General features: G+C 56.6%; 2 protein-coding genes across 8 annotated transcripts in view; both read right to left on the bottom strand.

The window, feature by feature from the left end:
* AAR2 (AAR2 splicing factor) overlaps positions 1 to 99 on the bottom strand; it is a 6,727-nt gene extending 6,628 nt beyond the window's left edge. Inside the window, exon 1 of the mRNA XM_005428394.3 lies at positions 37 to 99. Within this exon, the coding sequence (XP_005428451.2) occupies positions 37 to 99 (63 nt within the window). The remainder of the gene's footprint in view (positions 1 to 36) is intronic.
* Positions 100 to 748: 649 nt separating this feature from the next.
* The window catches only part of EPB41L1 (erythrocyte membrane protein band 4.1 like 1), a 26,676-nt gene continuing 12,690 nt past the window's right edge, over positions 749 to 14,734 (bottom strand). The window contains exons 13-20 of one of the 7 annotated variants that reach the window (XM_014310070.2): positions 10,199 to 10,597; positions 8,758 to 8,850; positions 8,278 to 8,364; positions 8,028 to 8,090; positions 6,997 to 7,092; positions 5,691 to 5,771; positions 4,713 to 4,829; positions 749 to 3,606 (exon numbers count right to left, since the gene is read on the bottom strand). In XM_014310070.2, the coding sequence (XP_014165545.1) occupies positions 3,598 to 3,606; positions 4,713 to 4,829; positions 5,691 to 5,771; positions 6,997 to 7,092; positions 8,028 to 8,090; positions 8,278 to 8,364; positions 8,758 to 8,850; positions 10,199 to 10,597 (945 nt within the window). In that variant the 3' untranslated portion in view covers positions 749 to 3,597. Of the gene's footprint in view, positions 3,607 to 3,830; positions 3,965 to 4,712; positions 4,830 to 5,185; positions 5,374 to 5,690; positions 5,772 to 6,996; positions 7,093 to 8,027; positions 8,091 to 8,277; positions 8,365 to 8,757; positions 8,851 to 10,198; positions 10,598 to 14,734 lie in introns of those variants that run through there. The other 6 variants (XM_031063095.1, XM_031063096.1, XM_031063097.1 and 3 more) reach the window with 6 other exon arrangements.

The following is a 14,734-nucleotide window of genomic DNA, read 5'->3' as shown; positions in this document are numbered from 1 at the left end:
TCACAAGCGCCTTTGCTGTCCCGCGCTGTGACCCACGCTCAGCACCCGCCACGAAGCCGCTCCCGGCTCCGGCAGCCGCAGTTCCCGACCTGGCAACATCTTCATCTGCCCTTGGTGTGCTGAGAGCCCACCTGAGAACTGCACCAGCTCTGGGCTCTGCAGCTCTGGACGGGTGGGGAGATGTCGGAGTCCGGAGGTGGCCGTGGAGATGCTCCGAGGGCTGGAGCCCTCTGCTCTGGGACAGGCTGGGAGAACTGGGGGTGCTCACCTGGACAGGAGAAGGCTCCAGGGAGAGCTCAGAGCCCTGGCAGGGCCTAAAGGGGCTCCTGGAGAGCTGCAGAGGGACTGGGAACATGGGATGGAGGGACAGGACCCAGGGAATGGCTCCCACTGCCAGGGCAGGGATGGATGGGATCTTGGGAATTGGGAATTGTTCCCTGGGAGGGTGGGCAGGCCCTGGCACAGGGTGCCCAGAGCAGCTGGGGCTGCCCCTACATCCCTGGCAGTGCCCAAGGCCAGGCAGGATGGGGCATCCTGGTCTAGCCAAAGGTGTCCCTGGTTATGGCAGGGGATGGAACAGGATGAGGTTTATATTCCCTTCCAGCCCAAGCCACTCTGGGGTTCTGTGATTTCTACGATCTTCTCTTTAGACAAAGCCTGGTATTTCCATGTGCAGTGCTCCCGTTGCAAGGTTCACCCTTCCCTTCTCCGTCCTATCAGTAGGAAAGAGTCCTCTGAGGCCCCTGGGTGATTTAGCATCAAACACATTTATTTCACTTTTATTGAATACAAGAACAGTGAGCACACACGCATACACCACCGAGCACTGAAAAGGAGTATGACCAAAGGGGGAGAGGGAGAACAAGGGAAGAGAAAAGGAGAGTTAGTGAAGGAACAACAGAGCGTTGCAGTTGGTTGGTAAGGTGCTTCTCAAATAAAAATAAATATTATTATTATTATTATTATTGTTACTGTTATTATTACTCATGCAATCGCAGGCCAGGTTCAGAATGAATTTGTGGGATTGGGTAAAAACAGGCACTCATGTCTCCCACCCCTTTCCACAGAAAAGGCCCCTGGAAGAAAACAAGCAGTGGCCAGCTATCTGAAACAGTGTGGTGATGGGCAGGCTGGGGCTGAGCAGCAGTAAGCCACACCTCGCCAGGAGAACAAGCAGTGAGCTTTTTTTCTTTAATTTTTTTCTTTTTTTTAAGAAAAAAAAAAAAAAGATTTTGACAGTGCCACGCATGACCCCGCGGCGGGAGCCAGGGGCTGCTCACTGCAAACAGAACTCACGGCAGCCCAAGCACAGGGAGCCTCACTCGGTAAAGCTGCTCAATCCCAGGGCAGCCTTCGCTTCCCCGGCTGGGCACCACGCTGAAAGCAACTCTGCAGGCTCACAGCAGCCTCGGGTGGGCTGTGGAGGTGCCCCAGCCAGGTGGGCTCCCCCAGCCCTGAACTGTGCCATGGCGAACACCCTCCACCACCCCGGCAGTGCCACTGCTGGGCACGGCTGGCTTGGGTGCATTGGGAAAACAAACGAGACAAAAGGAGCCTCTTTGCAGCTGCCCTAAGTGCTGTGAGGCTGGGGCTGTGCTCTCTGGAGGTGCGTGGCTGGCAGCTGGGCATGGGCACTGGCACTGGCAGCCCCTGTGCTCTTGCCTTCCACGCCTCTCTGCCAGGAGAACAGGCTCACTGGGGAGCAGCTGCCAGCGAGCAGCAGCTCCCTGCTGGGCAGTGCAGGGGGGAGCAGGGGCTGCCCACGGCATCCTCAAGGCTCAGGAGCTCCTGCTCGGGCATCCTGCAAGCCCTGGCAGGGCCTGGCAGAGCACACCCGCTCCTGGGCACAGCCTGTGTCAGGGGTGGGAGACTAAAGGCAAAATGGTGCAGAATCATGGGCCCTTCTGTTTCTGCAGGAGCTAGAGACAATTCCAAGAAGGAAACCCATTTCTTTCTTTTCCTTTCTGGTTTTGGTTGGGAGCCTACCTGAACTGCCTGGTTCACAGTGTACGGGGCCCTGGGCTTGGCCCACGGTCCCCTTCCAAAGGCAGCCCTGGAGGAGCCTCGGCTGAAGGCTGAGCTGGGAGCAGCTCCTCTGACACCTCTGGGGCTCTCCCATCCAGCCTGGGACGCTGGGGACACTGCAGGGATGGGCACAGCACGCTCCCTGCACTGCCCATCCCTAGGCAGACCGGGGAGCACTGCCACGGCCCTGCCAGTGCTGTCCCCAGCCCTTTGCCATCACACCCCTGGCCGTGGGGGAGGCAGGGCACAAACAGCCCCTCTGCCTTTGACCCTACCACAAAACTCAAGTACCTCCATTATTGGGATCCAGAAACAAAGCAAACCCATCCCACCCAGGGGCAGGCTCCTGCAGGGGAGCCCCGAGCCCTGCAGCTCCCACCTCGCTCCCAGCTGAGCCCGTGGCTCTGGGGCTGGGAGCCCATCCTGCCCGGGGCTGGGGGAGCTGGAGCCTTCCCTGCCCCTCCAGGTGACGCTGCCCCTCCAAACCTCACCACCACACACTGCACATCACCAGCAGGACACTCCTGTCCCTGTCCCTCTCCCCTTCCCCCCCAGCCAGCAGCAGCCAAAACCTTTCCCATTCCTTCCTGCAGGACTCAGAGTCCCACGGGTGATCTAAGAGTCTCCAAGTACACCAACCACAGTCAATCCAAGAGTTAACCTTTAAAAATGTTGGCATCGTCTGTACCAGCACTGTTGAATTATTTCAGCATTGTTCCCTCCCTCCCCCTCTGTTATATAGAATAATATACAGAACTGAAATGCACATCCATATGAAACCCCACAGGCTGCTCGTTAGAGATGAGAAACCATGTACATATCATTTGCTTTGTTTGAAATGAAACCCATTCCTAAATACCTTCAGAGAACAAGAGGTGAGACAAGTGCACAGAGAAGATAAGGAAGGGAAGGGGAAGAGTTAACAGAAACCCCAAAAAAATGCAAAAAACCAGCATGGAATGAGGAGAAGGGCGAAACGACACTTGTGAATTGGAAAATAACTCTAAGGTCATAACTTGAATGTTTTTCTCTCTTCTTTCCAGAGGTGGGGAATGGTTTTGCTTCTGCTTGTGTTTTTTTACTTCAGTTTGCTTACTTGCTTTGTTGCAAAGCAGTTTTCCTTTCCATTCAGTGTGCAACAAATGAACTCATGATTGTGTGTCCTTTCATGTAACATGCAAGATGGTGGCTTATTGTATTGTTACCAAGATTATTGTTATTATTATGACTTTTAAAATCTGATTTGATCACCAATCCAGGAAATTCTTCAATTTATCTGCAGAGGGTTGGCTTTGTTTGTTGGTGGTGTTGTTTGCTATTCGTTTCCAGCATATAGCAGCAGTGCAAGGATGCATTTTGTTTTCTGTTTATATATATATATATATATATATATATGTATGTATGTATATATATATATAATATATTTGCTATTCCTTTTTTAAAAATTTCTGTCTCTTGCCATGAACATTGCAGCCAGGATGTCTATGTCTTGCTGATAAATCCAGCATGAAGGCTCCTTCTCCCCTGTTCTCCAGGTTGGAATACAGATGTTGGCTTCCAGGAACATGTTGGTCAAGATTCCTGTGCAAGGCAGATGGAAAGGACCAAGTCATGGAGTGCCAGTCCATGGAGGCGCCTCTTTGGATGAGGGCACTGGATAGAAACCTTGCAAACACTCGGGGCCACAGTTTGCATTTAATTAGCAGGAGCTCTGGTAATTAGCAGGAATTCAGGCACTGGGCTGGTGTTGGTGCATGAAGGACATGAGGGGAGCTGTCACTCCCTCACTTTAAGCCATTCAACTAAAACTGGGTGGATCCTTTGGGATGCAGGAATGTTTGTACTGTGGGACAGGGCGAGGCAGCTCCACCAGCCTCTCATGGCCTCCCCAGCTGCAGTGCTGGTCACTTCTCCAGGCTTAAAAGCTGCCAATCAGAACCTTCATATGATAAAGAAATGGAAAATCCCAGTTCCAAGGAGCCTCTCCAAAGGCACCTGCAGCCTGGCTCGGCCAGAGCCCCCAGAACTGTTCCCTCTCCTCTCCAGCTCTGTCCCCACTGCTCCCACACAGGGCTCTGGTGGCTGTGCCAGCCCAGAGGAGCTGCATCTCCTGGCTGACAGGGGGAATGGGGTCAAAGAGGGGGTTCAGGGTGGGGCAGGACTCCCCAAGCCCTAGAGAAGTGTCTGGGACTGTGACAGCTTTGGGGTGCCTGCAGGGAGGTGCAAACCTTGTGTGCTGCTGCCTACACCTGTGTGTGTATAAAAACTAAACCTGGGCATCTGAGTGGGACTGAAAGCCTGTGCAGTTTTTGTAAAGAAAATATAATTTCTGCCAACACTGTTCTGATACTTTGGCTTTGCATAACCTGTAGCCAAGTGCCTCAGCCTACCCAAAAACCTGAGATCCCCTCATTCCCTTCCCACCCCAGGGGATGAGCAGGTCCTTTCCTTTTTACATCAAATGAGCCTCTTTACATCAAATACAGGCCTCTGAGCCCTGTGCTGAGCAGGACAGCAGGGTGGCATCCACAGCATTGCTTTCAGTGGCATGGTAGTGGCTTCCTGACCACAACCAGGTGGCTGAGCCCAGAGCCACCATGCCACCATCTGTGGGGACCAGAGACTGTGACCTGTGACACCACCATTACCAGCAGGTGTAAATCACACCTGGCAGCTTCTCCACCTACCTGAGGTTTCTTGTCCCTTTCCTCTGGAGAGGGCTCTGTTTCTCTGTACACCACAGCTTTGGTTACCAGCATGTCAGGGTGCTGGAGTTTTGCCTCTTTGATTGCTAAAGCCAGTGCCTGGAAAGCAGAAGGGTGAGAGAGAGCATTTATCCTCCCTCTCCTGCAATCAGGCGCCGTGACTGCAGCCAGAAAGCAGCTGAGCAGCATTCCAAGGAGCAGAGTGGGATTCCAGGAGGATAGGAATGCAGGGTTCAGAGCTGAACCCACAGCAGTCTGGCAGAAGAGGCTGAAGCCCAGCATGGGAATCCAGCATGATTGGGAATTCATCCATGACTCACAGCCCCCATGAGCTGCCTTTCTCTGCTGTTTTTCTGTACAGATGTGCTACTGAAACCTGGGCAGAGGAAAACACTAGAAAAATCTACAGGAATTATCAAATTCATTATTATAATTCTAAAAATTATTTCAGAGCCTTTTAATTACTTTATCTCTTTATTTTTTTTCTTAAGTAACAAATCCCTGTGAGGGCACAGGAAAGTGACCTTGTGGACCTAAACACTTGTGTCAGTCTTTGTTATTTCATCCCAAAAGTGTGTCACTTTTTGTCCTCTGACACTGAGGCACCGTCACCTGGAGAGGCTCAATCTGTAGTGAGATTGTGCTGGAAGAGAGAGGTGACCTGGGTCACTTTGGAGTATTTCAACAGGGAAAGGACACCTAGAAATGTGTTTATGAGCACAAAAAAGTGATGCCATCACTCTGTTCTGCACTAGGATGTGGCCTTTGCCATGGCTTCATGGTGGGAGATGGCCTGAGGGTCACTGCACCCATGGGAACCCGCCCTGCTGGACAGGTCTGGGGCCTCGGTGGTCAGTTTTTGGCCAAAAGCAGTAAACAGGTTCAGCCAGAAGCAGAAACATGCAGTGCTGCATCCAGGGACAGCCAGAAGTGGGCAAAGGCAGAGCATCCTGCTCCTACCTGGTCCTGGTCCACATCTTCATCCCCCGTGATGATGATGCGCTTCTCTATCCGGGTCTCGGAGAACCCTCCTTTCACAGTCTGCGTGGGGACAAGGAGAGCTCTCACCCCTGCCCCAGCAGCCAGCTCCAGGCAGGGGAGGGAACTCTGCCACAGGAGCAGGAACAGCACCAGCATCCCCTCAGAACTGCCCTGTAATCCAGCAGAGCTCCCACTGCCCCTGGCTCAGGGAGAAGGGAGGCACACAGCAGCCCCAGGGGAAGGAGAAGGGCTGGGGCAGGTGCCAAGCACGCTCCTGCAGCTCAGCTCCCTCACAGAACTGCTGCTGTCTTTATAGAATCACTGAGGTTGGCACAGCTCTCTGAGATCACCAAGCCCAACTGCTCCCCCAGCACTGCCAAAGCCACCACTGTCCCCAGGTTCCACAGCTACACATCTCTGAAACCCCTCCAGAGATGGGACTCCACCACTGTCAGACTGTTTTATGAAAAATCCTTTCCTTAGGATTTTTCCTCCTGAGAAGCTGAGAGGCCTCAGGAACAAAATGTAAACATTGATTATCTGCTGCTGTGGAATGCAACAGGTGGATCTGTGATTGGTCTCATGTGGTTGTTTCTAATTAATGGCCAATCACAGTCAGCTGGCTTGGACTCTGTCCGAGACAGAAGCTTTTTCTATCATTCTTTGCTATTCTATTCTTAGCTAGCCTTCTGATGAAATCCTTTCTTCTATTCTTTTAGTATAGTTTTAATGTAATATATATCATAAAATAATAAATCAAGCCTTCTGAACCATGGAGTCAGATCCTCGTCTCTTCCCCCAACCTGACCACTGTGAACATGGTCACATACCACTGCCCTGGGCAGCCTGTGCCAGTGCCTGGCCACCCTTTCTGTGAGGAAATTTTCCCTTTTATCCAATCTAAACCTCCCCTGGTACAACTTGAGGCCATTTCCTCCCACCCTGTCCCTTGTTCCCTGGAAGAAAAGCATGTATTTAATTTGGGGATGCAATGGCCATGGGTGAGACTCTGCTGCAGCCTCGTCTCCTTCACTTCCCACCCCTGGCCCGCCCCTGGCTGAATGCTCACCCCTGGCTGTGCCTGCCTGCTGTGGTCACACCTGGCTGGATGGCACAGGCAGCACCCAGGGCACAGAGCACTCTGTGGGATTGCCATTCCATGGGACAGCACACAGCTCTTGGCTTGTTGGAAGGAGAGGGGCCCTTTCTGCTGTACCTAGCACAACATAAATCCACCCATCTCCTAATTCCAGTGGCCTTCAGGAAGCCCTGGAGCTGCTCTCACCTTGGTGACGTGGGTGGTGGTGGAGGTGGAGAGTGTTTCTGCAGTGGCACTGAATATGCTGGTGAGCACCTCCTTGCCAGCGGAGCCGCCCGAGATCTGCGGGACACGAGCAGTGGGACACAGTGGTCAGGAGACATCCTGGAGTGTAGTCTGGGGACATCCCAGAGCCTTCTGCTCCTGGGGAGCCCCAGCCCAGCCCCCAGCCAGCCAGGACCTCCTTCTGGGGTGTACCCCCTCAGCCCAGCATGGGAGGGGAGAGCACAGCAGGGGAAAAAGGCAATGAGTTGTGCTTCCAACTGCACCAAGGGCTTGGGTGGGGCAGGGAGACGTTTCCACAGGTATCCAGTCCCACAGCAGCTGCAGTGGGCAGAGGGTCTCATGGCTGCTTTTGGCTCTTCCCTGCCCACCCTCAAGGCCACTGTAGCATGGAGTTCTCAGGCTGCCTCTGCCTCTGTCCATCCCACTTTGCATGCTAAGGGCTGGGAAGGAAGGCTGGGAAGGATGCACTGGTAGCCCAGCCCCAGGGCTGCTCTCCCTGCAGCACAAAGGGATGAGCCTGGGGCAGCACCCGGTGTTTGGCCAGGCTGGACTCCATCAAAACGAAGGGGTGCAGTAAGAAATCCCTTTCCAGAGGAAGGGCTGTGTTGGGCAGGATGGTTGGTGGTCACCACCTCCACTGGGAGTCAGGAGACTTTGTGGGGGCCCTTGGGTGACTCCGCAGGACACCCAGAGCTAAATGCATCTCAGCCCAATGCACCAGGGACTGGGGTATTTTTGGGAATTGTCCTCCTCAGGCAGATGCTCAAGGTATGGATCTGGCATAGGAAGAAGCCCACAGGTTGGGGCCTCCTGACTTCTTCCTCCCCAACCTTCAGAGCATCCTTCTTCCCTTCCCAGTACCAACACATCAGCTGGGTGCCAGTGCTGGGAACACAGCAGGGGGCCCAGTGGGACCGATCCCACCCACTTCCAGCCCCACAGGGTTGCCTTCCCCAGCTTGGCCTTGCTGGTGGCACCAGGTCCCCCCTCACCGGTGACAGGGAGCGAAGGTCTGTGGTGGGAGCGGCCCCTTTGCCAGCCTTGGTGCCGTGGTCCTGAAAGAAGAGCAGATGGCACGTTGGCTCATGTTGGCATGGGGCAAACGTGGCAGGTGCCACCCTCCAAAGACACCCCCAGTGGGGCAGGGTCCCCCCAGCACAGGTGGCCCCGGTCACTCCCACAGGGGCAGAGGGACCGCAGGGGACAGTGGCTGCCCCTCCCTCGAGGGCCAGCCCCGCTTACTGAGGTCACCAGCGCTGTCTCTGTGGTGCCAGCCTGGGCAGTGCTGGTGGTGGTGATGTCCCTGCTGCCCGGGGTGCCTCCGTCCACCTGCCAGGGCAAAGGAAACCAGGTGAGCCTGGAGGTGCCACCAGGGAGCGGGTGACACTTGCAGGGACAATGTGGCCATATCCTGTTGCCAGAGGAAGCCAGGGAGGGCAATGAAGCTACAGCCAGTTGGTGGCTGTCACCCACTAGAGATGTTCCTGTGTGCCAGCACTGCCCAGCAGCATGGCAGGTGGGGCCAGGGACACTCAGACAATATCCCTGGCTGGGCTTTAGCTTGTGTTTTTTGAGGACTTCACCATGCCAAGGGTGAGCAGAGGCCCCCAACCACCCCACAAAGCCACTGCCCTCCCAGCGCTGCTGCCAGGGACAGGCTTGGCTGGGCTGAGGCTTTGGGGAGCCTCAGGGCTCAGGCTCTCTGGGGAGCCACCGTGTCACCTGGGCCATGGCTGTGGTGCTGACCCGATGGGGAGCGGAGCCTTCTGCTTCGGGCTTCTTCACAGTCACAGCGTCTGCTTTTGGCGCTGAGGGCTGCAGGAGGAACAGCAGAGAGTCAGCAGAGCCCGGGGCACCATGCCAACAGCCCTGAGTGCTCTGTCCATGGCATGGTGTGGAAAGAGATGGCCTTTAAGGTCCCTTCCAGCCCAGCCACTCTAACTCTGTGCTCCTTGTGCAGCAGCCCCTGGCGAAGCATCCCTGCCCCGCTCCTTTGCAGGTGCCACACACACGATGTTCTGTGAGTGTCACATTGAGTCCTACCTGGGCAAACAGCAGGGCTGGGCTGCTGCCCTGGGCAGACAGGCACCACCCACAGTGCCCTGTGACCCACACACCCCAAATCAGCCCTGCTGCTCTGTCCCTGGGATTTTTTTGGATAGATTTATATATACCATGGATAAGGACAAACTGCTCTTCAAAAGCCAAGTGAGAGCCACCAAGCCAGTTTCATGCCTGTGCTGCAGCCATTTTGTGATCTGTACCAGCTCCTGGTGGCTCTGGGTACACCCAAGGTGTCAGAGCCTCAGGGGAATGGACACAGGCTGGCAGCACTGCCCTGCTGCAGGAAACTGGAGCTGCCCAGGGCTCCTGCATGGGGGATGCTTCACCAGTGCTCAGTATTCTTGAGCCAACAGCCCTGGAGTGGATCCCCCACAGCCACACACCAGGGTTTCCAGGATGGCTCAGAGACAGCTCCCTCTAATTCTGCAGCTCCTTCCTGGCTTTAGGTCTGGACTAATCTCAGCAGCTCTGGCCAGCACTGGGGACTTACCTGCAGGGCTGGAGGCTGCCCTAGGTGGGTTGGTCAGAGATGGCCCTGCCCAGCACAGAGACAAGGCCACACGGAGCTGGGGCTGGTTCTGCTGTTCCATCCCCATGAATGCACTCAGCCCCACACACATGCACATGCAATTTTGTTAGCCCTGCTATGACCCCTCCCAGCACAGAGTGACCCTCCATGAGCTCCAGGGCGGTTCCACGAGGCCAATCCCTCCCAGCCCCAGCATGACCAGAGAGGTTAGTGGGCAGCACAGGGCTCTGCACTACACAGACTGGTCACTGAATTCATGCAGGACACGAGGACAGCTCCCATGGTTAGTGCCACGTGCCCTCCCTGCGGCGCACATGCTGCTGTGGGCTGTGCTGGGACAGCCACATGCAGGGACACAGGTGGCAGTGACTTCTCCTGGTTAGCAGATGCACCAAGCACGTGACAGAGCCATGCAACACAGACACAGCGTGCACTGGGCAGGAACGGGGGTGGCAGCCAGCATGCTCCCCAAAACCAGCCAGGAGCACAATGCGCCAGGCAACGCGGGCACGAGGGACACAGAGGCACGATGGCACCGGGCCGGTCTCAGTGAATGGTGTCCCTGTGTACCTCTGGCTGGGAGACATCTGGGCTGGGCTGGGAGACCTTATCCCTGCCTTTGACATCCTCTTCCAGTCCAGGAACTACTTTGTCAGTGTGCTGGAAGGAGACCAGGCCTTCGTCTTCTGTTTCGCTCTTGTCCTTGTCCAGCTCGGGCAGGCTGCGGGAGATGTCCTCGAAGGCTGTGCCGTGGAAGTCCCCGATGACAGTGAAGTCCACCTCCGCCTCCAGGCTGGAGGTTGAGCTGACGGTGATGCTGGAGCACTTGCGCTCGATGGCCAGGTGGTTGTCCTTCAGGAAGACCGAGTCCTTCTCCTGGTCGGGCTCCTCGTCGCCGGTGTCGCTCTCGGGGGCCCTGTGCCGGGGCGGTTTCACCCTCTCCTCGGGGCCCTCCCTCGCCCCCGCTCTCTGAAGGAGACACAATCGTGGAGAGACGGGGCCGTGAGCACCGCGGGGCAGCGCCAGCGCGGACACGGCAGCAGCACGAGGAGGAGGAGGAGGAGGAGGAGGAGGAGGAAGGCTGCAGCAAACATCACAGAGTAGAGTCAAACACAACTCAAGCATGGAGACCGAAACCTTTCTGACAGCAGTGGCTTTGCTGCGGGAGAGAAGGCGACTCCATTGGATTGTGCCAAAAGTTTGTTGGCAATGAATCATCTCAAAAAGGCTCGGTCAGACAAAAAAAAAGCTCGGCCAGCTTGGAGGCACTTCAGTGCACCGGTGGAAGCAGATGGATGCAAAACAATGGGTCTGACAGGAGACATTCAGAAAGAGCTCAGACGAAGGGCTATCGGATGTCAGTGACTCAAAAAAAAAACAACAAACAAGGGAAAGAAAGAGAGAAGAGTTTGAAAGGAAAGGGCCCATCAGCCAGGCACGGTGAGGGAGAAGCAAAGGAGGGTGCCAATTCCACTGAAGAGGAATGAGCCAATTCCACTGAGCATCCTGTGAAGCATCACCCTGGGGGGAGGTCCAGCCCAACAGCTGCCCCGGGGTGAGTCTGCCCCACTGACACCACCTGCCCCTCCAGAGGCCTCAGGTGAGTCTCAGGGTGACCTGGTCAGTGTAATTGACAGCACGGCCAGAGCCAAGGGATGACCTCCCGCCATCCACTCTTCTCCAGACACGGACATACCTCTCAACTCTGCCATCGGAGGGGACGTGTCCCATTGCCACACTTTGCCATGAAGCCATGGGAAATCTACACCCAGTTGTCTCTTCGGAACAGCTCTAAGCTCACCGATGCCATAGGAAACCCCACCTCCTGGCCTCTGCTCCAGGCGTTATGGCCAGGGCCATCCCCCACGGCCGGGCGTGCCGGCACACCCCTCCCTCGGCACTGTGGGAGGTTGAGAGGTATGGGCGAAACACAGGGTGTCCAGCAGCACCGGGGAACACGCTGCAGACACGTGTGGGGGGTGTGTCTGACCAATACATACAGAGAGCCCTGCAAGGGGAGCGGAGGGGCAGCACAGCCCTGGCCGCGGGGCGAGCGCTCACACTGCCGGGAGAAGCACTTAGCAAAACAGCACTGAGACCTGCGAGACCACTGGAACAGCAGCCTTTACATTCTCTTCTTTCAGGCTGGATTTTACTGATGGGTCACATAAATCCTTCTCTTCCCCACTTGGTTGCTGAGATTTGCTCTGGATTAGAGAAAAGGGTTAGTCGGAAGGAAATGAACTCTGCAGGAGCTGCTGTAGCGCTCACCAGAGCGAGGGAAGCTGCTCCCTCAGCCAGCCACCAGCTTGCTGAAGGCAGGGCAGGGTGGCAGCTAAGCAAGAAGGGGTAATCAACCAACGTAGGAAATGCAGGGGTGAAGCTGGAAGCGTGGGCACGCCGCACTGGGGCCGCGTGTCCGTGACAGTCCCAGCTCCTCCAGCCACCCCCCGGCGCCCTCTCCTGCTCCCGGCCACGGAGCTCGGGTGCCCCTCCTGGGTTCAGCATTCTCCGGGGAGCCAAAATGTTGGGGGGGCGCAAAACAAAAGCTGATGAACCGACTGGGCATGCAGCCACTGAAACCTGACCACACACACAGACAGAGAGGACAGGGATGCAAAGCGCCTGCTGCCAGTCAATGGATGTGTGAGGAGCCACTGGACACGGGCAGAGCCACAGAACATGCGCACGAATGGCCCGTCCGGACGGCTCGGTGCAGTTACCACGGCCTCGGCCAGGGTGAGCTCACAGCCGGAGTCGGGCGAGGCCAGGTCGGCACTGTCTTCGTGCTGGGGCTCAGCAGAGACTCCTTCCTTCAGGGAGTGAGGCTGGGAGGTGCCTCCTGAGCCGGCCCCTTGCCCGAGGGCCAAGGAGCCCACACTGGACACAGGTCCCACTGCAGAGGGTGAGGCGAGGCTGGTGCTCAAAGGCAGATCCTGTGCCAGATTTGCCTTCCCCGTGGCTGTCACCAATGTCTCAGCTTCAGGCACGTGCTCCTGTCCCTCCTGGGCCGCCCTTCGCTCCGCTTCGCCTTGCTCAAACATCTTGATCTTGGAGGCCACGGAAGTTTCCCTGTAGCTCTTGCTGTCCTCATGGCTTCCTGGGGCCAGGGCAGCATCCCCGTGCTCCTGGGCCACAGCTCCTGCCAGCCCAGCCACGCACACCGACACCCCAGGCTCTGCTGGATGTGTCTCACCACCTGATTGCCCTGTCCTGCCTTCATTCACCAGGACAGAGAGCTGGGATGCCTCGCTTCCTTGGCACAATCCTGCTGCAGGGGGCTGGAAGGGTGGGACATCAGCAGCTGCTCTAGGGGGAGAGTCATGGTGTGGTGACTGCCCCAGAGCCAGGTCACTGTCCCTGGTGCTTTCTGGGACTGTCCAGCTCCCACCCTGCAGATCTTGTCCAACACTGAACTCTGAGTCCTGCTGTGGCTCTTGGGCTTTGGGATCTGCAGTGTGGAGGGGCAAGTCCCTCAGGATTGTCTCAGTCTGGTATTCTGCTTCTTCTCCCTTGGGGGGCACCTCAGCCATGCCAAGGCTTTTGTCATGGGACAATTCTTCCATCCCAGAGCCTTCATCTCTGGTTGGCTTCCCTGAACCTGAGCCCTGGAAGAGCTCTTTGATCATGGGCTTCTCTTCCTGCACTGGCTCTTCAGTGGCAGACATGTTGCTCTGTGCTGTGCCCATGTCCTGGGCCACCTCCCTGGCAGCCAAGTCTCTAACCTGGATCGACTCTGCTGCAGTGTCTGTGTTTTGGGGTGGTTCTCCTGTAACAGGACTTTTCACCTCATGGGGTTTCCATGAGGCAAATCCCACATTTTGGGATTGCTCTTCAGCTTCAGGATTAGTGCCCATGGGTAGTGCCACCTCCATGGAGGGGCTCACATGCTCGGGCATGGCCACCTCTCTGGCAGGGCTGGCGCCCAGGGACAGGTCTGTGCCCTGAGGCTCCGTACCTGGAGATGGCTCCACAGGGACTGGGCTGGGTTTCTGGGGAAGGGGTGGAGGGACAGGAGCACTGGGTTTGTCCCCCTCCAGCCCTGTGGTGTGAGTGTGGCCCTGCCAAGACCCAGCTGATGATGGAGGTGACTTGGGCTCTATCTCTTCCATCTGAAGAACCACTCTGGTACTTTCCTCCCTGTCGCTGTCTGCTCCAACCCTTCCTGAGAGCCCCTCCAGTGCTGGGCACATGTCTGGGGACTGTGCTGGGCTCCCTCTGTGCTCCTCAGCCCTGGGGCCATCCCCTGCCAGGCCACACGGCTTCAAGCCTCCCACCAAGCTCTGCAGCTCCATCTCCTCTGGTCCCACCTCCTGGGAACACAGCAGGGCTTCACCTCCCATGGGTGCTCCTCCAGGCACCCCAGCACCAGCTGCTTTCTCTGGCTGCAGGGACAGCTCTTCCCACCCTGAGAGGGGATGTCCCTCCAGGCTGGTCCCATCACAGCTCATCCCAGGTGGCTCTGGTGCTCCAGTGGGTTTTTCAGACACTGTCCTGTGCTGGTGACTTGCTGAGGAGAGGGCTTGGAGCCCTTCTGCCACAGGTGCAACATGCTGGGATCCCTCCCCAGATGTGTTTACTGGGGCTTCTGGTCTCTCCTCCAAGCCAAGGCACCCACCAGTGTCCAAGACCAGGTGTGCTTTACTGTCCTTCTCCTCCCCCTCTGGATCTCCTAAGTAGATGATCCTCTGGGTTGCAGAAGTCTCTGAGCTGTCGTCACCAACCTTCACTTTAATTTTCAGGACCTCTGGGGCCGTGGCTGCCACTCTGGCCTCCTGCTTCCTGAAGGCTGCACGGTCCTTGGAGAGCACCTCACCTTCTCCCTGGGGAGGCTCTGGCTCCAAAATCTTGGTCCTTTGCCTCTCTTCAGGCTGCTGACAGGGCTTGGGCAGCCCTGGCTCCCTGGTGGCTGCACCTTTGCCCAGCTCTTGGGGCTCCCCCTCTGCACTCTCGGCGGGTGGATGTGCCTCCCCTGGGCTGGACGCACCCCTGCTTTCCTTCTCATAGAGCTCATCCTCCCACACAGACTCAAAATCCTCGGGACTAGCAATCATTTTGGCTCTCTTCCTCGTCTCCAAGGCTGCAGCTGCCGGCTCCTCCTGGCCT

This window comes from Geospiza fortis, unplaced genomic scaffold (assembly GCF_000277835.1).
Source record: "Geospiza fortis unplaced genomic scaffold, GeoFor_1.0 scaffold657, whole genome shotgun sequence".
Lineage (NCBI taxonomy): Eukaryota > Metazoa > Chordata > Aves > Passeriformes > Thraupidae > Geospiza > Geospiza fortis.
Note: the sequence above shows the minus strand (reverse complement) of the source record. Positions and strands in the feature narration are given on the sequence as shown.